At 43.4% G+C, this 24,324-nt stretch overlaps 1 protein-coding gene across 1 annotated transcript in view; it reads left to right on the top strand.

The window, feature by feature from the left end:
• The window catches only part of stard9 (StAR-related lipid transfer (START) domain containing 9), a 44,139-nt gene that overhangs the window by 13,956 nt on the left and 5,859 nt on the right, over positions 1 to 24,324 (top strand). The window contains exons 4-26 of the mRNA XM_085342426.1: positions 6,446 to 6,562; positions 6,749 to 6,781; positions 6,907 to 6,968; positions 7,719 to 7,831; positions 8,958 to 9,100; positions 9,253 to 9,320; positions 9,516 to 9,613; positions 9,745 to 9,951; positions 10,102 to 10,199; positions 10,289 to 10,366; positions 10,661 to 10,738; positions 11,105 to 11,284; positions 12,076 to 12,127; positions 12,393 to 12,518; positions 14,443 to 14,525; positions 14,706 to 14,767; positions 15,194 to 15,387; positions 15,550 to 16,030; positions 16,142 to 22,897; positions 23,153 to 23,341; positions 23,466 to 23,649; positions 23,824 to 23,988; positions 24,081 to 24,174. Of these exons, the coding sequence (XP_085198552.1) occupies positions 6,446 to 6,562; positions 6,749 to 6,781; positions 6,907 to 6,968; positions 7,719 to 7,831; positions 8,958 to 9,100; positions 9,253 to 9,320; positions 9,516 to 9,613; positions 9,745 to 9,951; positions 10,102 to 10,199; positions 10,289 to 10,366; positions 10,661 to 10,738; positions 11,105 to 11,284; positions 12,076 to 12,127; positions 12,393 to 12,518; positions 14,443 to 14,525; positions 14,706 to 14,767; positions 15,194 to 15,387; positions 15,550 to 16,030; positions 16,142 to 22,897; positions 23,153 to 23,341; positions 23,466 to 23,649; positions 23,824 to 23,988; positions 24,081 to 24,174 (9,661 nt within the window). The remainder of the gene's footprint in view (positions 1 to 6,445; positions 6,563 to 6,748; positions 6,782 to 6,906; positions 6,969 to 7,718; positions 7,832 to 8,957; positions 9,101 to 9,252; positions 9,321 to 9,515; positions 9,614 to 9,744; positions 9,952 to 10,101; positions 10,200 to 10,288; positions 10,367 to 10,660; positions 10,739 to 11,104; positions 11,285 to 12,075; positions 12,128 to 12,392; positions 12,519 to 14,442; positions 14,526 to 14,705; positions 14,768 to 15,193; positions 15,388 to 15,549; positions 16,031 to 16,141; positions 22,898 to 23,152; positions 23,342 to 23,465; positions 23,650 to 23,823; positions 23,989 to 24,080; positions 24,175 to 24,324) is intronic.

Here is a 24,324-nt window from a genome sequence, read left to right as displayed (position 1 = left end):
CCAGCTCTTCTCTGAGCCCTTGGTATTTCTCCAGCTTCTCGTGTTCCTTTTTCCTGATATTGCTGTCATTCGGAACCGCTACATCGATCACTACGGCCGTCTTCTTCTGTTTGTCTACCACCACTATGTCCGGTTGGTTAGCCACCACCATTTTGTCCGTCTGTATCTGGAAGTCCCACAGGATCTTAGCTCGGTCATTCTCCACCACCCTTGGGGGCATCTCCCATTTTGACCTCGGGACTTCCAGGTTATACTCGGCACAGATGTTCCTGTACACTATGCCGGCCACTTGGTTATGGCGTTCCATGTATGCCTTGCCTGCTAGCATCTTGCACCCTGCTGTTATGTGCTGGATTGTCTCTGGGGCATCTTTACACAGCCTGCACCTGGGGTCTTGCCTGGTGTGATAGACCCCAGCCTCTATGGATCTTGTGCTCAGAGCTTGTTCTTGTGCTGCCATGATTAGTGCCTCTGTGCTGTCTTTCAGTCCAGCTTTGTCCAGCCACTGGTAGGATTTCTGGATATCAGCCACCTCCTCTATCTGCCGGTGGTACATACCGTGCAGGGGCCTGTCCTTCCATGATGGTTCCTCGTCTCCCTCCTCTTTCTTGGGTTTCTGCTGCCTGAGGTATTCACTGAGCACTCGGTCAGTTGGGGCCATCTTCCCAATGTATTCTTGGATGTTCCTTGTCTCATCCTGGACTGTGGTGCTGACACTCACCAGTCCCCGGCCCCCTTCCTTCCGCTTAGCGTACAGCCTCAGGGTGCTGGACTTGGGGTGAAACCCTCCATGCATGGTCAGGAGCTTTCTTGTCTTTATGTCAGTGGCTTCTATCTCCTCCTTTGGCCAGCCTATTACCCCAGCAGGGTACCTGATCACGGGCAGGGCGTATGTGTTGATGGCCCGGATCTTGTTCTTACCATTCAGCTGACTCCTCAGGACTTGCCTGACCCTCTGCAGGTACTTGGTGGTTGCAGCCTTTCTAGCGGCCTCTTCATGGTTCCCATTTGCCTGCGGGATCCCCAGGTACTTGTAACTGTCCTCTATGTCTGCAATGTTGCCTTCTGGTAGTTCAATCCCCTCAGTTCTGACTACCTTCCCTCTCTTTGTTACCATCCGACTACACTTCTCCAGTCCGAACGACATTCCAATGTCATTGCTGTATAGCCTGGTAGTGTGGATCAGTGAATCGATGTCTCGTTCACTCTTGGCATACAGCTTGATGTCATCCATGTACAGGAGGTGGCTGACAACTGCTCCGTTCCGTAGTCGGTATCCGTAGCCAGTCTTGTTAATGATCTCACTGAGGGGGTTCAGGCCTATGCAGAACAGCAGTGGGGACAGAGCATCTCCTTGGTAGATCCCGCACTTGATGGTAACTTGTGCTATGGGCTTGGAGTTGGCCTCTAGTGTTGTACGCCACATCCCCATTGAGTTCCTGATGAAGGCTCTTAGGGTCCCATTGATCTTGTACAATTCTAGGCATTCCAGTATCCAGCTGTGGGGCATTGAGTCATAGGCCTTCTTGTAATCAATCCAGGCAGTGCACAGGTTGGTCAGTCTGGTCTTGCAGTCTCGGCTGATTGTTCTGTCTACCAGTAGCTGGTGTTTTGCGCCTCTGGTATTCTTGCCAATTCCTTTCTGTGTCCCGCTCATGTATTGACCCATGTGCCTGTTCATCTTAGCCGATATGATGCCTGACAGGAGCTTCCATGTAGTACTGAGGCAGGTTATTGGTCGGTAGTTGGAGGGGACCGGTCCCTTCTTGGGGTCCTTGGGGATCAGGACCGTCCGGCCTTCAGTTAGCCATTCCGGGTGTCTCTCGTTAACTAGCAGCTGGTTCATTTGTGCTGCCAGACGCTCGTGGAGTGCAGTCAGCTTCTTCAGCCAGTAGGCGTGAACCATGTCGGGCCCTGGTGCTGTCCAACTCTTCATACTGGAGACCCTTTCTTGGATATCTGCCACTGTGATGGTTACTGGACCCTGTTCAGGGAGGTCGCTGTGGTCTGCCCTCAGATCCACTAGCCACTGAGCATTGCCGTTATGGGTTGCATCCTTCTCCCATATGCTCTTCCAGTATTGCTCCGTCTCCAGCCTTGGTGGTGCTGTTCTCTTATTGTTCCCTTGCCACTGAGAGTACACCTTTGCTGGTTCTGTGGAGAACAGCTGGTTTATTCTCCTGCCTTCTATCTCTCTGGTGTACCTCCTCAAGCGGCTGGCCAAGGCTGTGAGTCTTTGCTTGGCAGTTTCCAAGGCCTCAGGTATGGACAGCTTGCTGTATTTCTTAGGCACCTTATTCGTCGCACCTTTCTGCAACTCCGTTAGTTGGCTAACCTCCCTCCGTGCTACTTTGATCTTGCCCTCTAGCCTCCTTCTCCATGGAGGGTACTGCCCCTTGTGGCTGTTCAACTTGTAGCCAAGCATCTCACTGATCACTGCTCGGGTGGCATCGGTGGGCAAGGGACGAAAACAGGGCGTTGTTGGAATGCTACTACGCAAGTAACCCCGGCGGAAGGGGCTACATGAATAGGATGAGGGACCTATGGATATATATATATATATATATATATATATATATATATATAACAATTCTGTAACTGTAACTTCGGTCGTTGCTGTGCTTTTTGGAAGTCGAATTTCCCAGAGGAACCCACCCGAGGGATTAATAAAGTTCTATCTTATTTCTTTATTCCAGAAATGCCATCTGCCTCATATCTCACCTGCTTTGTTAAGCCAGAAATGCATCCTAATGCTGCAGGGTGTTGCAAACTGGGAAAGTAGGTTGTGACAGAAAGCCATTGTGTTCACTGAAGCAGGTTGAGTACAGTGACACAAATTACAGTTTACTGATTTTAATTTGGTGTGACAATGGCGACAAACAACGGGGTCACTTTAATATTTCCTGACACTGGCTGTTGAGACAAAACTCACACACAATGTTATTGTGTCAAGAAGCTGAATTAAAGTCGAGCTTCTTCTTGTGGTTTTTACAATATATAGTCAATTTTGAATAAAAACAGTACAAATTTCTTGGTAGAAACAGAAAACAATAGTAATGGTTTACTAGACAGTACAGAGACAGTCAGGTTCAAAGGAGCGAAAAGTTAAAGGAAAGTTCCTGCTCTTTGTGCTAAGCCTGGAGGGACACTAGGCCTTGTTGTAGAGGCCTTGTTGTAGCCCCCATAGAGTGAATTTAAGAGGGTCAACTTTAACAAGGACTGTATTGATTCTCTGTGTTTGAGAGGGGAGACGTTGTCTGTGTCTGTTTTTCAATAGCACCATGAGGACAAGACAGAGGCGGCAGTGCTTTTTGTCTTCATGTTTAAGCCTTCATTCAGCTAAGAGGCAGGGGGTAACACTTGGTGGTCTGCACCCAAGTGGGCTGCACACTTTGGCATTTGTAGGAATGAGAACCGTTATTGAGCTACAGTTGCACAGTTAAGGTGCTTTTACTTTCAAATGATCTCTTTGTATCAAATATTACACTTTACTTTGGCTTTATTCTATTATTTTGATCTTTCTCTGTATACAGTATATCATACTGTATATTAAAAGTCAGTTACAAATTATATTCTTACTATCAAGACCCCAAAAGGTTTTAAGAACAGAAGTTAGCTTAAAGATCTTCTGCACTAAAGATGGTTAAAATCAATTCCTAATTTGGAGGGAAAATTATGATTTAGGTATTTCTACCTGTGTGTCTGTAGAGTGATTTATGAGGCCATTCAGAAAAACCAGCCGTCATGGCAACACTTTTACAAGCTGGATGTGGCTCTTTCTGTACATTTCTTTAAGCTGCATACATTTTCATGGTTTTTATTTCAGAAGTGGCATGTGGTGCTAGTTAATATTTGAAGCAGGTGTTTACTATTTATATAAAAGTTTGACAGTTTGCTTTCTTGCTGTTTTTTTGCTACAATAACACGATATGCTGTTGGTCTCTGCGTGAGCTTCGCTCCATCATGTCAGTGCTAAATATTTTACTTGTCTGAGAAAACCCAAGGCTGTTGAATATTACCACACAACCTCACACAGTCCTAAGAAGAACTAGATGACCACTGAATACATTCAGAGTACTTTCACAAGGCTTGAGTCTTTCACAAGAGTTTTCAGCCACATCCAACTTAAATCTGGCCTTGCAAAATTGTGGGAATAGAGTATATACAGGCTTAACTCCAGGTTCTCGCATATCGTCAAAGCAGTTGGTAGTGTGATACACATGTGTGCACACACACAGGAGGCATGTTAAAAGTATTCCTTGATCTTTGGAGGTTGTGGTAGCTTTGAGAGGAATCCTCCTCTCTTCTCTGTGTACCCACCACCAGTCTCCATGGTCCAAACTTGAGCCTGGGGGCCTGGGAAAGAAAACCCCTCTCTGATCCCAGGGTGTGTTATGGTTTTTGGGGGAGAATGTGCATCTCAGGTCTGGTCTAGCTCAGGTTCCCAATGCCCCCAAAGGTATGTGTTGCTTTTGGACATAGCTTTTGGGTTGCAGCTGAGGCCACATGTCCTCAGAAACGGGTTTATTGATCGGTTGTATACAATGGACAACAATCAAGTGATTTATAATTTGCCCAGTCGTTGTTCATCTAACCTGCATGCACATAGTTGTCTGTATAGTACATTTTATAAGTGATAAACAACCACTTTGCTTCATAGAGCCTGTTCCCATAATAGAAGATGTTTGGCTTCGCTAAGAATCATAATAATGATGCCAGGCGAAGCTTTTGAGCTTAATTGGTACTAAAGGGTCGAACGCATTCCAATAAAATATCCCCCAAATTCAGGATTCTGACCCCACCATTCACATGTTACAGGAGAAAATGAGATTTGCCAGAAAAGGGAGTGTTTTTCCAGTCTTCTCTTGTCCATGTTTGGTGAATCTGTGTGAACTGTAGCCTCAGTATCGTCTTCCTAGCTAACAGGAGTGTCACCTGCTGTGGTCTTCTGCTGCTGTAGCCCATCTACTTGAAGGCTCCACATGTTGTGCATTCAGAGATGGTCTTACACATATCTTGACTGTAAAGAGTGGTTACAGCATTTGAGTTAGTGTCGCCTTCCTAGCTTGAAGACGTCTGGTCATTCTCCTGTGACCTCTGGCCTCAAATACTCGTTGTTTTTGCTTTCCCAGAGAACTTCTGCTCACTGGATGTCTGTCTCTTTTTTTTTTTTTTTTTTTTACATTATCTGTAAAGCCTAGAGATAGTTTGAACTGGAGCGGGTCCTCTTGACCATGTCTACATGCCTAAATGCATTGGTTTTCTGCACTGTGATTGGCTGCTTAGAGAGCCTGTGTTCAGGAGCAGTTGAATTGGTGTACTGCAACAGGATTTTTCACTTTGTATATGTTTATTGAGTTTAAACAACAACTGAGAAGAGCCCAGCTGCTGAGATAATGTCTTAATTGTTTTTGCACAATAGCCATATGCTCATTGGAAAACAGATTTCTTGTCCATAAATTATGACTGTGTAAGATTAGTATCTTAATAACTGTTGAAAGTTGTCAAGATTAAAATCCTGATTGTTTGCTGTGCTGATCGTAAAGCTCTTTGAGGCCTAATCATGATTTATGATTCTATATAAATAGAAATGACTTCACCTCAGTTTATAAGACTTTGTTATTCAACCCTTATTTGGTATTTACTGCCTATTACTCTATGATTTTAAGACAGAGGCTCAACATCCTGGATTACTGTTATATAGTATATCTGTTTAGATTTTCATCTGTTTTGACATAAATGCAAGTAATAAAAAGCTAATTTGTAAAAATGCAAGTTTGGATTGATAGCAAATTCTCCTACACTACTATATCTCTGCTGCAAACACAAAATGATATGACTGCATTTCATTTGCCAGTATAGGTTTCAGGAAAAGTCTTTGCTCTCCTATAAAAACAAGTAGTTGAGATTTGGCCTTGTGCTGGTCATCTGCATGCTCTGGAGCTCAGATGCAGACACAGTAAGAAGGAAAACAAGAGGCCTCAGTTGATTGTTTTAGCGGGGCTTTCCGGGATCCCCTGTCCGAGGACTTTGCTGTTAGTCAAAGTTTATTTTCCTGACCCAGCCATTTTTCAGTCTTTTTGCCCTCACATTTGTTTCTCTTACATCTGCACTCTGCAAAATTGTTTACCTTGAGTATTAGCTGACCTCCATGCTCCCTGCACAAATACATCAGCAGGAAGGAACATTACCTCCCCACCACTGGCCTCATGCCACAGCATTGTGATCAAGAAACCTTAGTGTAAATCTATACTCGTGTAAAACACAACTGCAGTGCAGATCAAGGGCTTTCAGTTACATTGTAAACAACCCAGCAGCCCCTACTTGTTTTATTAAAATAATCTTCGAAGGGATGGAAGGGAGGAATCCAGGTGTGCTTTTTAACTCTGCATACTCTTTGTGCATTTCTGGTTAAGGGAGTGTGTGTATGTGTTAATTTCTTCAGGTGTTCCAGGACCTGGGTGTGTCAGTACTGTCCGGAGCTTCTGAGGGCTACAATGTGTGCCTGTTTGCTTATGGTCAAACAGGATCTGGAAAGACTTACACCATGATGGGGACGCCGGTGAGGAGAGTCCTGGAATCACTGCACAATATTAGATGCACTTTTTTCATGCCTTAGTTAATATTATAAAGGACATTGAAGGGTCCAGCTCATGCTACGCAGGCAGAAAATGCTTTGTTTTATAAATCTTTCGGTTGTGGCCCACACGTTAATGTTGGTCACTCTTTTTTTTTCAATTTTCTTTAGGACTCCATGGGCTTGACTCCTCGCATTTGTCAGGTAAGGTGGTTGATTAATACTCAACTCAGGTGGCGACACGAATGAAGTGAACATGCTGAACATTCATCTTCCTGAGTATCTAGTATTGTAGGTTGAAGTAACCTGCTGATCTTCTTTCCTCCCAGGGTCTCTTTCAGTCTGAAGACACTTTTTCAGATGGGCAGAACTCAAGCAGAGTGGAGATCAGGTACTTCTTTATTGCAGAGATCTGTGTCTTCTGATTCTAATCAATTTAATTGGGCCTTTTGTTGAAGTTTAATTCAAATTAGACAAGAGTTTATGGTGCAGTTATGCTGAAAAACTGTAGCCAGCAAAATTAAAACAGGATTCATTTCTGTTTTAATTTCTCTGGGAAAATTTGTTCATTTTAAGCTCTTCCTGCCCTTCACTCATAAATGTTAAATGGACTTGCACGTCAGTGGAGACGGAGCGCCAGGCTGGAAAGACTTTGGGTTCAGTGTCTTCTCCAAGGACACTTTGGTTTGCGGAGGGGCCAAGGATCAAAGTACTAACCCTGCCATTAGTGGACACCTGAGTACACGCCACTTGAGCCAAAGCTGCAGTATGGTTATTACAAGGAAAAATACAGGGTTTTTTACAATTTGAAGATTACAATCTCTCTAGCATACACACTGTTTCCCAGTTATTTGATTTGCTAAGCAGTTTAAAACACTGCCCGGGTAGCCATGATTACTACCTGGCTGAACTACAGCCAGCTTTTATTGTGTTTTCTAAGCTCTCAAAAAATAGAGCAGAAATAAAAACCTCAGAAGAGTAAAATTTAAGACATAGACATACAGATAATGAATGGAGTAGATTTAGCCAGACATGTGGTGTGCATCTAAGTGACGTTAGGGATATAAAAGACTTTAAGCTGAACTTATATTGAAGCTGATTTTTTTTAAACTTCTGCCTCCTTATTTCTCTGTCCTTGCAGCTTCTTGGAGATCTATAACGAGCGTGTAAGAGATCTGCTGAAGGGAGGAGAGCAGAAGAAGAAAGCCACACTGAGAGTTAGAGAACATCCTGAGAAAGGACCCTATGTACAAGGTGAGTTTTCATTCCTTTCCACTGCTAGACAGAAGAATGATAAATCTACATTAAAAACCCCTAAAATCAAGATGAACAAATTGCATTACAATGTTTAAAACATGACGTAGCAGTTCCAGGTGATGATGCACTAAATGTTGATCTAACGGACCAGCTTCAAGGAGACACAAATCCCTTTGGGATTGCATCAGGAAGGGCATCCGGTGCAAAAAATCTCCCAAATTAAACAGACAGTGACCCCTTGTGAGTAGGGGAGCAGCCAAAAGTATCTTGCATGAATGCACACTCAAGTAGAAGTCAGAAAAAATTCTCTAAGATGTCTTGTTTGTGTTGTTTACAAGTTACAAGTCTTCTTCTGTTTTTGATTTAGTTTTAGTCACATCTATTTTTAGTTGTTAGATTCCTGTTGCTTCTTTTATTTCACCTTTTCTCTTTTCCCCTTCATCTCTTCATCTTTTCCCTCTCGTTCCCTCCATTTCTTTCTCTCCTTGTCATCCGCCGGACTCTCCGTATTCAGAGCCCCACATCCACTCATTGTCTGTATCAGGAGAAATCCCACTTGGCCAGAGGAAGTGAAGTCATTTCCTTGTGGTTCCAAGCAGTTCCACACACATCATATCCCATTTAGGTTTTCCAAATTCTACTTCTAATCCCTCAGTGCTTTTCCATCCAAACACTGTTTTGCTGCCACTCCTGTTTTCCTTAAACAATTTAACTCTTTGTATTGACCAGCTTAGAGTTAACAAAGAGGAAGAGGCTAAATGATGAGCCAAGAGGCTCCATGATGATCTGTGTGCACATGTTTAACAGCTTTTTAAGTTGGTGATTCATGCCTGGAAGTAGAGCATTGTTAGAAACTGTTGTTTCTAGATGCTGTGGGAAATATTAAAAAGCACATGGTGGGAGCAAGGATTGATGCATTTCCTGTTTGTGTCTCTTTTTTATACTTCTTTCCTCTTAACATTTTAATCCCTGCAAATAATCAAAGCAGCTTTTTTGTCTCATCTCCATTCAGTTTCATGTTTTTAGAAGTTTTGTATGATGTAGAATAAAAATCGGACTGTGTTCAGTCTTGCTCGGGGTTGACCAATACAAATTATCATTCTCTTTGCGTCCCTCCCATCAGACCTTTCATCACATGTGGTCTCAGACTGCAAACAGGCCATAGACCTTCTGGAGGAAGGCATCGCCAACCGCATCACCGCAGCAACCCACAACCATGATGCCAGCAGCAGATCCCATGCAATCTTTACGATTCAGTACACACAGGTCATCTCACTCAGACTCTGCATGTTGTGCTGTTACTTTTTTCCAGATATTCTCATAATACTCCAGAGTATTGAATTTGTATGACGACTGTATAACTGACCACTGATCAATATGCAGACTTTGGGTTATTTACTTTTGTCTTTTCTCTTTAGGCTATCCTAGAAAACAACCTTCCTTCTGAAACTGTCAGCAAGATTAACCTGGTCGACCTGGCTGGGAGGTGAAAATGTTATTTCCTGCTGTCGTGTGCCCTATTTTTTCTCCTTCAGCATTGTTTAAGCCCAAATCGTTGACAAAAGTGCCCCCTAGTGGATACTGACTCTTGCCCTCACTTTGCTGAACTCCCTATTTCACACATTTTTTAGTCATTTTTTATTGATATGATGTTATACTTTGTTTTTGTTGTGTCTACCAGTGAGAGAGCAGATCCCCACTACTGCAGGGATAGACTGACAGAGGGCTCCAACATCAACAAGTCTCTGGTTACTCTAGGCATTGTCATTTCAGCTCTTGGTAAATAAAATGTTTTAGTATTTTTATTTCACTTGAATAAACTTCCACAAAATTCACATCTATTCTCTTGTGTTCTCTCCTGTGCTTGCTTTTTGGCACATCCTTCAATCTTTTTGCCACCACCTCCGCAGCTCAGAACTCACAGATGTCAAGCAGCTGCCAGAGTATCAACAGCGTGGCCTCTGAGGGCGATGGTAGCACAGTGGGTAGCCACAGCAGCTCGCTGTCTGGAGGTGGAGGTGGGAGGAGGCACTGCTTCATTCCCTACAGAGACTCAGTCCTGACATGGCTTTTGAAAGACAGTCTGGGTGGAAACTCCAAAACCATTATGATTGCAAGTGAGTTCAAACTGAGTGATTCCACAATAAATTTTTATTTTCATATATATTCTAAAACTGTATTTAAGAAAACTGACCACCTTATGCCACGTAATGTGAGCGTTAACTGCTGCTGGCTTGTGTGCGTTTCGCGTGTATTTTCTCTTGCAGCGGTCTCACCCTCTGCCAGCAGTTATAACGAGACCCTGAGCACCCTGCGCTATGCTGCCCATGCCAGAAATATTGTCAACAAGCCTCGGGTTAATGAGGTTAGCGGCTGTTTGGAGTCAGATGCCAAGGTTTAATGTTTGATCTAATTGTTTGGATTAGGTTAACGTGCACTTTGATTTCTGTGCAGGATGCGAATGTTCGGCTGATCAGGGAACTGAGAGAGGAGATTGACAGGCTGAAGAGCATGCTGCTCAGCTTTGAAATGGTATGGTGACCTTTTATCGCTAGAGCGTGTCTCTAACTCTCCCAGGGAGACACTCGGCTGCGTTCACTCCCTTAAAAAAAAAAAAAAATCCTTCTTAGTACTGTAAGGCTTTGTTTAAAAGAGATTCTCACATTACACATTTTTCTACCAAATCCTTAATACAGTGTTTTATATCTTGGTGACATTTCTAATCCCCTTAGGTGGGCAGGACTGAATTGCATTGTAATGTCTGTGTGACATTTTCCTTTTGCACAGTATGTTGACTGATCATTTCTTTACTCTCTTGATTGACAGCAACGTAATCCCAGTCCATCCTTGAGTGACGAAAGGGATGGAAATCTTTCTGAAATCGTGCTGCAGAACGAGCTAAAGGTAACGCAGGGTCGACACACATGCTTGCATCTGCCTGTCTGAGTCTTTGACACTTTAAGCAAGTGTGACTTCGGTGGAATGTTTTTATCAGGTCGCTGCTTTTTCCAATATTTACCATGTATCTTCTCAAAGATTAGACACCGACACTAACTGAACTGGGATTTTATTTTTTGTTCTGCCTTACTAGGAGACATTGGAAACTTAAACAGTTAAACAAACCAAGTGTTAGAAATCATTCTATCTGAAGAAGTTTTTTCAGTACTACTATCTATAGGACTGGACATTAGTAGCAGATGTTGGTGCCAACGTTTTCTACCTCCCATTCTTCCTGACATTCCTTTCCCCTTACCCATTCCTGGGTTGCAGGTGGAGCAGCTGACAAAGGACTGGTCAGACAGCTGGAGAGACAAGAAGGAGCTCCTGGAGGAGTACAGTGTGGACATCAACAGAGACCGGGCCGGCTTCCTCATCAACTCCCTCCAGCCACACCTCGTTGCCCTTGATGGAGATGTTCTCAGCACCGGTGTCGTCTTTTATCACCTCAGGGTATGATGAGAAAAAAAAGGAAATACAGGGTTTATATTCTTTCTCTTTTTATGCAAGTGTCTTTGCAACCCAGGAGATACGTATTTGTAATTTACAGGCATGCCATAACATTCAAAATATATTTTTTTGCACAAACAACAGAATGCAAACTTTTGCATTTGCTCTACTTTTCTGAAATCTCAAGTTACTGTTTTTGTCAGCTGACTTGACTAAAACCACCTCTGTTTTTCTACTAGATCCCTCCAATCCTCTCATCTTCTTGTACTACTATTTCTCTCTGTACTTCTAGAAAAACTCTTGAGAAAAGGTGCGTTTCTGTTGCCTTTTCTTTTCACTGTATCTTCCAACTGTCCTGTCAACTTCCCCTCTGTGTGTACGTGTGTGTGTCTGCGTGTACCTTCTGCAATGCATAAAACTCTCTTGGATAAGAGGCTCTTAGTTCTGAGGCTAGGAGTCAGGGGAGCTTAAGCTGTCCTGATTCTGACAATGACAAGCGTACCCTTAGGCCTGACAATTACACAGTTTCCTGCATGTGAAGAACTGAGGCCACCTGGGAGCACATGTGGACTTGACACCAAATAAGAAAGCCTTTAATCCCATTAGATAAGACTTCAGATTAAACAAATCACATTTATTTTTCTTCCAGGTAAGTGAAAGAATAGACGTTAAAACCCCTTCACAGAAGATTTTGTGTCAAAATATTTGCTTGTTTTTTTTTTTTTTAGATATTTTTGTGTTGTATGTGGATTTTGATTAGAGCTATCATGCTCACAATATATTTTTTGTTACAGGAAGGAGTTACCCGCATTGGACCTCAGGACCAATTTGAAGAACCACAAATAGGTATTTATTTATTCTCTTAAAGCCATGCGATAAGAGAGGTCTGGAAACAGAAATGATACAATACAGACAAAGTATATTTTTGAGTTTGTCATGTAGGTTATTGCACACAAGGTGCAGGGTACATTATGACGATGTGGATGTATTATAAGCCCCTTTTTCATTAAATGTTGCATTAGATGCTGTAAATGTTGTGTAGTTGAATAGCAGCAACGGTACAGCTTTCTAAATCAAAATGTGTCACAACATTTCTGCATTCTGTGTGTAGTCTTGCAGGGCAGCGCCAGCTGTGAGATTGAAAACCACGGGGGTGTGGTGACGCTCAGGCCAGTGCCGAGCTGTGTCTGCCTGCTCAACGACAGAGAGGTCACAGAGTCCTGTAGACTGGCTCAAGGTCAGCTCATGTCCTCAGCAGAGCACTTTGTTCATACTGTCTTTGGTTCCCAGCAGGTTTGCCCCAGATAATGTGACAGAAGCTGGTTATCTTGGTACAAAAAGGAGAAAAAAATTTATTTTTTAATTAGAGACGGACCGATCCGATATTACGTATCGGTATCAGTCCAATACTGACGTAAATTACTGGATCGGATATCGGAGAGAAATAAAAATGTAATCCGATCCATTAAATATCAAAAAAGCACCTCACAAAACTTGCGACACGGCGTAACTCGGCTCATAACCGTAGCACGTCGGAGCAGTGTGCTCACGTGATAGAGCGGCTGTGTGTATTTGTAGCCTCGCTACCAAACCAGCATTTCATCTCCGAGGAAGTTATCCCAGAGAGAAGTAAAGCAAGTGTGTAAGTTCATCTCTGAATGTTTGTAAAGCATTCCCACGTTAAGCTTAACAACCGATATATGGAGCGACTGCCTCTCCTGCTGCTACTTCAATCGTGAAACTGATTAATGATCAGCTGATCGGCTTTTCCGTCGCGTGTCCGTCTCTCTTGTTTGTTTTTGGCCCACTTCGCGCCAGAAAGAGGAAACCAGCGGCTGAACAACAGCAGCACGTTTAAGCTTGATAAGCTGTTGTTAGAATTTATTTAATATTACTTTCTACACCAGGATCTTTTTCTACGTAGCTGATGGCTGGTAACTGTGCAGGGGTGGATCTAGCAAAGTTTAGCCAGGGGGCCAATAGGGCATGAACAGGGAAAAGGGGGCACAAAGACATACTTTTCTTTCTTATTCTCATTTAAAATGTCTAGCTTTTAATAAATAATTATCTGAATCTTACACCCAAAGTTTTAAGCTTATGTAAAATATATAGAAGTCCATTACTGTATATAGTAACTGTTAAGTCTAATATACCCTAGTAAGCTATACTACTTTTTCCTTTGGGAAGACACCATCTGTGCAGTCTGCAATTCTGTTGAAGAAAGATGTTGAATCTATTTAATTATTCTTGAAAAATAATTTATTTCTGTGCATTTTTTTCCCCACACTGCATCAAATTAAGGTTGATTACGTCAATTAAGCATCATGAGGTGGCGCGTGGGGGGTGGTTCCCTATTTTTTATTTTTTTTTGCTGGGAGTTTGCAACCCTGTTAGTTAGGTTGCTTAATATTTCTGCTAAGTACTCTTTAAAATACCAGAATAGGAAGGATTGAGTAGGTTTAAGTTTATTAGATTGATCAGTTTTGCTGAACTATGAAATATTTTGGGTGCAGTGTATTTTTTACATTCAGGTATAATAGAATAGCTTTAGTGTTGTTGTTTATTTAAACTTGAGTATGAACTTATACAAAATGCAGCAATATATTAAAAAAACAGTTTTATTGATTAAAAAACACACTATATCGGATTCATATCGGTATCGGCAGATATCCAAATATATGATATCGGTATCGCACATAAAAAAGTGGTATCGTGCCATCTGTAGTTTTAATGTTGGATTTGAGCTGTGCGAGTCCAATTTTGTGATTTGATTGATTATTTTTATGTAGATATTGTAAATCAGCTTTTGGTGAGTTACTGCTTTGCTCTGCTGCACGTAAAGCTAATTCATGACTTCAAATGCAGTTGATGCCTTTTGCTTAATTAATGCTGGCCTTAAACGAAACTTGAATTTCATCCAAGAATCAAAAGAACATGCTGTGAGCAATTTGTCTTTCAAATAAGCAGGGGAAAAAAATGATGTTCTCGACACACATATACATTCAGCAAAGCTGAAAAAAATATAAATGCACATATGCTTAAAGATTTACAGAGTTACCTTAAAGATAAAAATGCAGGGTACACACACACACAGCTTCCATGAACACAATGCCATGGGTTTAGCACAGCTCATGATGAAAGATTTGTCTCTCTGTCTCCAGGGACAGTGATTACCTTGGGAGGAGTGCATAAGTTCCGCTTCAACCACCCGGCTGAAGCAGCTGTCCTTCGGGAACGCAGGCGGGTAGGTGCTAATCGTCCCAAAACGAATGCGATGCTGTTGATTAGGATGACAATCATGAAAATATTTATGATGAGCAGATGATTGGGTGATACACTTGAATGCTAATGATACACAGAATTTCCCTTTTAACACATTTCTTATTTTGTCTGTAAACACTAAAATATTAATTTTTCTTTTAAGGCCAGTGAAGGTGGCATGACCTGCACCTACACAGAGCTTTGCCTTGTGACCCCTGATAACAGGTAAATACTGTTTTAAGGCAATGTTTCCCACTCTGTGAATATATGTGGGTTAAACAGGTATTTTTCTGTCCCCACTTTCATATTTGATAAGAATTACAAATCCAGTGTCCTTCCTGTAGATTCATGCATAAGTCCTTCCACTTGGTGGAGTGCATGTTTCCATTAGCCCCCACCCTTGTGAACAATCCCAGTTAGCTGTTTACGATTCAGGCTCAGGGGTTGCTTAGTTACTCATGAGACGCTGAACACAACAGTATCCTTTACTTTCAACCTCTCTGCCACCAAACTATAAAATTCTAGACATCAAACTACACATAGGTGAGGTAAAATGATCGTTTTACTCTCCATGGTTGTCTTTTTTTCTCTCTTATTTCATCATCGTTTCTCAGTCTGTGCTTCATCTGTGTCATGCATCTCTTTTTGTAGTGTCAAAGAAGCGAATCTCCCACAGCAGGTGGGTGCATGCTTCTCTCCCGGTGAGGAGCCTTCTGCCAGGCAGCGTGTGGAGGAGCAGAAACGCTTCGTGGAGAGTTTGCGTCAGGAGATTCAGGCTGAACAGAGACGGGCTGAGAGAGAGCTAGAAAGGGAGCAGGCCTACCTCCAACAGCAGCACACTGAGAGTGAGAACTCTTTGCATTTCATCACTTACACAAGTATTATTCAAAATCCAAGCTGAAATTCTGCATCGTTTAAAAAAAAGAAAAAAGGATGACATACCAAAAGTCATATTGATTGCGATTTCTAGTGCTCAAAATGTCCTACTTTCTGTCTTTAATCAACAGTCCAGCAGTGGATTTTGAAGGAGAAACATCGCCTGACAGCTGTTGAACAGAGGATCACTCAGGAGTCTGGAGTTCAAGCAGACCTCCTCCCTGCACCCCTGCTGGAGAGGTTAACAAGCCATGTGTTCAGGGATCAGAAAGATGTTTCAGTGGATTGTCCATCCCAAGTGATAAGAGCCAGGAAGAAGGCAGTGCAGGATGAATTGCTAAAGCATCACGCTCTCTGCCGGGCCGAGAGCCGCATTCGGCGCAAAAGGCTGCGTTACCAGCTGGAGAGAATCGCCAGCAAGCAGCATCTGTTGGAAGCAAAGAAAGAGTTACAGCAGCTGGAAAAGACTCTGCCTTTAGGACCAGACAGCCCAGAATCTCCTGAGGCTGGATCGCCCTCAAAGGTCAAAGGACGACCGTTTGATTCTCGTAGACACTCGTTTTCATCCGATCTTTTGTCCCGACTCTACCCACAGAACACACCCATCTTCAGGTAAGGGGACAGTAAAATCTGTTGGTGAGGATTCAGGAAGCAGTTTTTCAGGTTTTTTTAATTATTTAGGTCTTGACTGTTAAGACATCTGTTTTTCTCCTTCTCCAACAGACACTTCCTCAAGAGAAACAGATCCACAGACCTGACTTTAAATTCACCCACAACGTCCGATTGGACTGGTAGCAGGAAGTGGGTTTCGGATGAGTGTCTTCCTCGGGAAAGGACCCAAAGTTGTTCTGGTTCTATCTTCTCAGAGCAAAATCAGCCCCACCAGAATGGAGTAACCTCCCCTGAAAAGATCACACAGACTGCCAAGGAGGGACCACAAACCCAGCTCTGCCGGGAAAGGCCAGAAAGGAAACCTCTGCTTCCGAACCGAGACCTGTCTTTTAAGAACAGGTCAGACCAGAAATTGACGGGTACACAGAAGTTGCCTCTTGGATGTAGTTTGCTGCTAGTCGGCAAGGAAAACTTTCAAGGATCATCCACAGACAAACCCAGTTCTGAGAATGGCCCTGTTATGCACGAGAAAACATCCTGTCATGCAGATAACAGCAGATTAGGAACCATCAGCAAGTCGTTTCCTCGTTCTGTGGGGCCCAGGATAAAAAGAGCTCTGTCCAGAGTGTTCAGAAAACCTCCCTCAGGTGTGAATAGACAACTGCCTAAGCCGCTTGGAAAATTTACAAGTAAATTTCACTGGAGACAAAGAAGAGACAAGAGCCTTAGAGACACCAAAATGGGTCAAAGGAAATGTACCATTAAAACTACAGTCTCGTGTGAGGAGCTTGACCAAAGGACTCTGTTTGAGAGCATTAGACATAGACGGTGGCATAGTACTGAGGCTCTGATGAACAAGACTAGTAGATGGATCGATGAGCAGCATGGACTGGTTGGATGGGAGGAAGAGCGAGAAGTCAAAGACAATGGGACATCAGACTGCGAGAGCCTTTTCTCTCTTGATTCTCTGTCCTCTGCTTATGCCACAGCTCTAGCAGAGCAGCTGAGACATGAGGATGCAGCTCAAAGCGAAGCAGAGAGTGAAGACAGTCAGATGTCTAAAGATTCACTCAGTTTGGAGAGCACTGTTAAATTCTCAACAGTGAAGAGATTTAGCCAGACACTGGTACCAACCTACTCACTGGTGACGGATTCCACTGATTCATCCAAGCTGCACACTAAAACAGCAGAGACCAGTTTTGAGTGGGACAGCCGTCAGAAAACTCTCGTAATCCCAATAGAGGCATACTGGAGCCATCAAAGCTCCCCGAAGACAAGACAAATTGATACAACAATGAAGCCTTCTTCTCAAAGCTCATTAGTAGCAGATTCTAGAGGCAGAGACACTGTACATAAATTAACTCAGGACTTTGGGAATGTGGAGGCTTTAACCAGTAGCCCACGCTCTCTGAGCAGCTGCAGTGTGAGGGAGCCAGAAAACCCGCTGGTTCTCACTGATGCCTGGTCCTCCACAGATGCAGCAGAGAGTCCCAGGATGCAGAGGGATTCTCTACCTTTTCAAAGAAACATTATGTTCCGACACGCAGAGATCAGCAGCAGTAGTCCCAGTCCGACAAGTATGAATCTGTCTGGCTCTCAGGTTGGATCTAGAAGCCATAGCTCTACGTCCACTAGCACTGAAGGTGTAAACATGAAAGTGGAAGAACACGACCTTGAAGTTTTGGGGGGTTTTCAGGCGCTGACAACACCAGACAATGCCCTGAAGTCTGATAATCAGAAGGATGTAAGGTGTTGTGCAGAGTGTTTAGGAGAACCCGCAAAAATGAGAGATCCTTCTATTACAGGTACTCCAATTTTCAGTTACAGTCAGCATCCAGCATCTTCATTAGATCAAATGGAGACTGAAATTTCCCAGACCACACAAACAACATCAAATTTGATTCAGGTGTTTGCAGATTCCTCCAATATGATGTTTGCTGACATTACAGTGTCCTCTGACCATGAAATGTGCAGCTCATTGTCTCAGTCAGTAATCCATTTCTCCACAAATCCTACAAACCCACGTGAAGTACTGGCTGAGATGCCTGAAGCTGCAAGTCTCTTAAAACCTTCTACTGAAAAGGCAAGAGTATGCAGTCTCGATTGTGGAACAGAAAAGGTGAGAGATTTACAGCAGTGTAAGTTTACAAATGCAGAAGATGCATTTCTTATAAGGGATGGAATCAAAGACGCTGAGCAGGCCACTGCACTACAGCAGGAAGTTGATAAATCAACTTGTAAAAATTCCAGGAAGAGAAACAAAGACAAAGAAGATACTTTCATGGGCAGCTTGAAAATACCAAATACACAGGACAGCAGCGAGCTGGTAAGCTTCTGCTGTGCATCAGGTGACAGCCATGAGGAGATTTGCCCTGATGACAATAATAGCACCGGGGATTCTAATAAAGAAGAGCCTGCAGTAGAAACTAGCAGCAGAGGATGTGATTCTGTTTGTGTTGTTGGCAGCGTTACACAAGATACAGTGTCTTCAGTTGCATTGCCAGTATCTGATTGCAGCAGTGGGAAACTCGAACCAAGTCGTGGCGTCTTTGAGGACTCTCAGTTTGGGCTTCAGAGTCATGAAAAAGATTCACAGAATAGTATTTCATTTGGCGATAATAAAGTAGTCCAAAAGGTGGGTGTAACCCTAAAGGAACAGTTTGTAGAAACAGAACAGAGAGAATCCCGAGTGAATAACCATGGAAAAAACCAGGAAAGGGGAGAACACGTATGCAAGTCAGATGCTATTTGCAGCACTATTGATCTGAGAATCGCAGAAGTGGTGAAAGAGCACATGAAATTGACATTGATGGATAGTGATGGGGCCAGGAAGAGCTTGAGTCAAAGTCTGAATGCCTTGTCATCATCTGCAATTCATTTTGTTTCAAACAGTAATGAATGTAGATGGACAGCAAAACATCTGCGAGATGAAAGGAGTAATCAAGCGAAAGAAGGAACAAACCTGAGTGGACATCCTACACTGGAAACTTTACTGATAAGTAAAAATAAGGTGGATAAAAGTGAGCACCTGGCTTCAGCTATGGCAGCTGAATTGAGGAATAGCAGCACGGTTGTATGTACTGAAGTGACGGAAACCTTTGACAGCGCTCATAGCGTGTCTGATGGAACATTAAACAAGCAGGTCTTCAGCCGCTGTGTTTTCCAAAACTCACTTCCACATATCCACTCAAGTCTGACTCTGTGCAGCCAGGCAGGGTGCGAGCACGCTAGCGACTCTTTGTCAGCAAGTGATGCCTTTGTAACACAAAAACAAATTAATGATGCAGGCAAACGTGAAATAATAGCTAATCTTCATCCAGTTATTACTGATATTTGCTCCAAAAAAGCGGACAGCCAGACAGATCCCCCAGCTTCCAATGCTAAGCAGACATGCCCACAACTTAACCAAATAAGCCCTGAAACACTTTTCACCACTGACTGCATAAAAGTGAATTGTAGCTGTACTGCTATGGGGCGCACAGGTGTGGAAACTGCATCGAACGTTGTCAATAAAGATAATTATTCACCCAAACCAAACACGCCAAAGATGATTCAACATTTCCAAACCAGTGGCGAAATATCTGGAGCCATGAAGTTATTAGCTGGTGGTGGATTACATCAGTTTAAAGCAGACAGAAGCTACAGCAACCAGAACACACCCCGTGGTGAGGATGTCTGCATGAAAGGCTCGGCTGGGCATGATGTAAATGTTGAACGAGACACCACAACAGGAGGCAAACCTTCTGTCACAGCACAGGATGAGTTCAGCTATCGACAGACTGATTCCGATAACTCGTCTCAGAGCTGCTGCAAAAACAAACCCCCAAATTTATCTGAGTCACATCCCAAATTTAATGAAAATACTCAAATCATTAGCAGTGGAGATTGCATAATGAAAAGTGACAAAGAGACTTTGACCCAACCATTCGTGCCACACAATCGAGCAGTAACGGCGGAGTCACAATCTAAAATGCTACAGCAAAACTGCTTTAAAAATCCAAGTTGTTTTAGACCTGTAATCGCCAAAGAGCCCAAGAAAAGCACAACTGGAGGCATGTTAGGAAATTCTTCTCTTATGATGCAAAAAGGCAAAACTAAGCGGTTCAGAAAGTCTCACATCAGGACCTGTCCCACATCTTCCTCTGACTCCTCTCTTAAGTCATCAGACGAGGATGAGGAGGACCACGCCGCCACTAGGATGCATCACAGCAGGCTGGCATCTAAATGGGTCAAGCTTGACATTCAGAATGATGTCAAACCTGAAGTCAGACAGCCAAGAAAAAGCAATGCAGGACAATCTACTTTAGCAGGAGCAAACAAATCAAACGTGAAGACTTTTTCCCATGGAAACCCCGGCAAAAACGAAGTTAAGCTTAGTAAAGCTTACACGCTAAAAAGACACTTCTTACCTCTTCGGTCAGTGTCACAGAAAACTGAACAAATTAGCCCGCATGCAAACAAAAAGGAGCCACAGCATGTGCCAAAGTCTCAAGACTCCCCTATTCATTTTGCATCCAGTGACATCAACCCTTATGTTCACCAGTGGCAAGAAGACGACTCAGGCCAACATTGCTACCCAGCGTTTGGAAGTGCTGCTGACCTATCCAGTAATTCTCCACTTTTAAACAGCTCAGAGAAACGTATAACAAGGTGCTGCAGTGTCGATAATGGTCTGAATGAGCAGAACTCTCCATTTAATTCTCATCTTAGCACATATGCTACAAACAAGGGACTCTCTAGTACTCTTAGTAGTGTGGAGGATTATAAAGAACAAGCAACTAAAACATCTCGGCTTACACCCTGTCAACAGGCATTTGCGAATATCTGCAGTTGCCCTGCTAATCTGACAGCAGACAGCGGTTCTTCAGTCAACAGTGTTCCTGGCGATCCTGGCAACGCTTCCGGTCGAGTAGATGAAATCATGTTTGTTTACTCACCTGAGCAAGAGTGCCAGACGAGCAAAACAAACGCACAAAGGACATGCGAACACAGTACTCAGACTGAGCGTGAGCTTCAGGCGCAGGGTAACGGTAAGAACTGTAGCTCTCTGAAGAGGAAAGATCGTCACAAAAGGAGCAACACAGATGTACCCGCGTCACAGAAAAACAAGGTGGATATCACAGAATCTCCAACTTGGGCCAGTATGGAAAGCATGTCAGCTCACATTTCTAAGTTAATCAACAGCACCTCAAACCTGCTGGGGGACGTCCAGGGAATGAGGACAGGTGAAGTTCGCAGTTTCAGTTCAAGGAGTATTAACTTCTCTGATCTTAGCACATCTTACGTCGAGTCTAATGGTGGCACCAAGAGAGACTGCTCAACTCAGACAGCTGCAGATGTTGGGATCCAGACTGAGAGGCTTGTAGCTCCAGCAGAGAAGAAAGCTGCTGTTCTTCTGTCACCCAGTGAGAAGTCTAAATCTCATGAAGTCAATGTCATAGTCAAAGTGATTGGTTCTGATGCTGTGAGTGTCTCTCAAGACAAAAATATCCACTGTGTGGTAAAAACAAAATCTAACACAGTTGAAAAGATGCAAAGTATGCCTGACCTGAGGTTTAACACCTCTGTTTCCTCACAGCCTGCGAATGACCCTCTCAAAACTGCTCGTGCAAAGACTGCAGCTGACTGTCAAAGGCGTGTAAGGTCTGCTTCATCTAGAGTCTCTGAAGCACTGGGCCGCAGAAGTACTGCAGTCCCTGAAATCACCCATAGGTCATCAAAAATCTGCTACCAAGAAAATCACAGCCCTTCATTAACACACCTCACATCTCCTCATCTGAAGAAAATGGTCACATATACAGACCGTGCGTCTTCTCCTATTCTTACAGTGGGAGCCAGATTACGCACGAGGCTCAAGGGTAAACAGTCGGTAACATGTTCTGCAAAATATAAGGCTCAAAAGACAAACCATCCCTCTGAGGATGACAGCATGACCATTCCTTCTGTTTCGGATGGCAATCGGATGTCCTTACGGGATTGTGATTCTTCCTCTGACAAATTAGAATCAGTATCACTTGAGAAAGTGAGTGAAATTAGTTGCACAAGCTCTAAAAGATTAGATAAGTGCTCTTCAAGTCCAAATCCATCAATGGAAACATATGCAGATTCTGATGGGAGACATGTGAACTATCAAGACAAGGACAACCACAAGCTCGGGTCCAAATGGCCGGTGGCATCCCCGCAGTGGACGCCTACTTCAGCAAATGGTTTAATTTTGCAGAACCACATTTCCCCCACATTAAAACAGACTGATGTGCACAAACAGCAGGCATCAGACTTCAGAAGACTTGTGCCTAATGCTGGGGATTTTAACTACAGTCTATCTCCATTCAGCGACAAGGCTGATCAACCTCAAGAGGATGATATAATGTCACTAGCACCCAGTGAATGCAACACAGATGTGCTTGTGAACATTGAACCTGTCAGCGATGTGTTTCCTTGTCAAGATAATCAGAGAGTCCCGGAGGACCTGCCTATGCACAACAAGTTCACCAACTGGTCGGGGGTCAATCAGCAACAGTCAAAATGCTCAAAAAACCTGACCACATTTGTGACCAGTGAGCACAACAAACGCAGAGAGTGTGCCGAATGGGGTGAAGTCGGGAGCTTTGGTTCAAATGCAGAATCTGTGGCGCAGAGCGACAGGAGGGCAAAGGAGATAGTGAAGCTGCGACAGGAGAGAGAGCAGGTGATGGCGACGGTCAACCTCAACATGAACCCGACACCACTGACTGTGGAGCTGGCAGAGGCTAAGCTTCATTACAGGCTGGGAGAGACGGACACGCTGCTAAAGATGTTGTCCCCGAGGTCCAAAGAAGAGCTTGTGACGCCAGCTTCTGCTTCTACAAAACAGCAGCTGTATGATGTGTAAGGATACAGTTGCCACAAATGCTCTATTTTGACATAAGATTTGCTTTAAAATGTTTAATACACACCAAAGTGGAAATACCTAATTAAAAAATCCAAAAGAAATAATAATAATATTCTCACCTGACATTCAGTGCCAGCTTTTAAAGCATAAAACGCTTTCGTAATTGATACTGCGGATACATTGATATTTTCTAAAACTGGTCTTCTCTTAGACTTCATTGACATTACTGTTTTTTAAATTGGATCCCTCAGGCATCGCAGGAGTATTGAGGGTTTGAGGCAGGAGAGGGAGGAGCGCCTCCAGACTTACCGGAGAGCTCGTAGCTTGAGTCCGAGCAAGCACCCACGCCTCCGTCCTCAGGAGGCTGCATCTATTGCAATGCCCAGTCGGCACAAAGAGCATCTTCAAAGGCTTCGGCAAGAAGTGATAGAGAGCGCCAGGTGAGATGCTGAGTTTCACAAAATCAAAGCACAACGGGCTCCTTGAATCTCACATTTCGTGCTTAGGTTTTCAGGAGTGATGTAAACAGAAAATCTATTTGGCTCTTATTTGTTTTTACTGAAGAATGCCAGATGCTCCAAGGGAAGAAAGCCAGTATCCATCTGACATTGAGCAGCTGTTGCGGGACTATGGTCGAGCTCGGGAAGAAGCCAGGACGGAGATCGCAAAGGCACGAGAACGACTGCGAGAACGGACTGAGCTTGAGAAGAGGAGGCTACAGCAGCAGGCCCTATCTCAGGAAGACAAGGTCAGTCAGATCCATATCACAGAGAATAATTAAAGATCCCAGCCAGTGAACTCCAGGGTCTTCATCTTATCATGATAAAAGTGACTATAGAGGGGATCCTGTGTGCTGTGCAGCATTTAGATGTTGTTGTAAATGTTTGGATAAATAGTTTTGTCTGTATGAACTTGACTCTAGGTGACGTGTGCCGGACAGGATGACTTGAGGCATCGGACAAGGATAAGCAACAGCACTTTGTGCACGGGGTCCAGTCTGAGTCTTTCCTCTGGACCAACATCAGGGTACAACAGTGGCAACACCACCCAACTACAGCAGGGCAACAGACCAGTTCGAACAGGACAGGTCTGTATATTAATGCTACATGATACATTAGATTTGAAATGAAACTGAGATTTAAGACTGAGCTAAAAAGGCTCAACTTTTCTTCTGTCCAGATCATGAAGAATGAAGGGCTGAAGGTTGGGACACGTCCTCCTATTTGTGCTCCACAGAGTGTGAAGACACAGAGAGGGTGGCTGTCAGCCCAGGGTAACAGCAGGACAGTTAATCACCAACCCCAAATAGATTTGGGCAATAATCATGATTAATTATTATTTCAATAAGACGTCCAGATAAATCATTGCTATTTCAGGCTTTATATTTGCCTTCCTTGGAAGCTTTGGCAATTTGTTAAATATG

The sequence above is a fragment of the Diplotaxodon limnothrissa genome, linkage group LG19, assembly GCF_057381915.1.
Source record: "Diplotaxodon limnothrissa isolate DT_005_m linkage group LG19, D_limnothrissa_male_GT1.1, whole genome shotgun sequence".
Taxonomy (NCBI): domain Eukaryota; kingdom Metazoa; phylum Chordata; class Actinopteri; order Cichliformes; family Cichlidae; genus Diplotaxodon; species Diplotaxodon limnothrissa.
The sequence above is the reverse complement of the archived record's forward strand: the minus strand, read 5'-3'. Positions and strand labels throughout refer to the sequence as shown.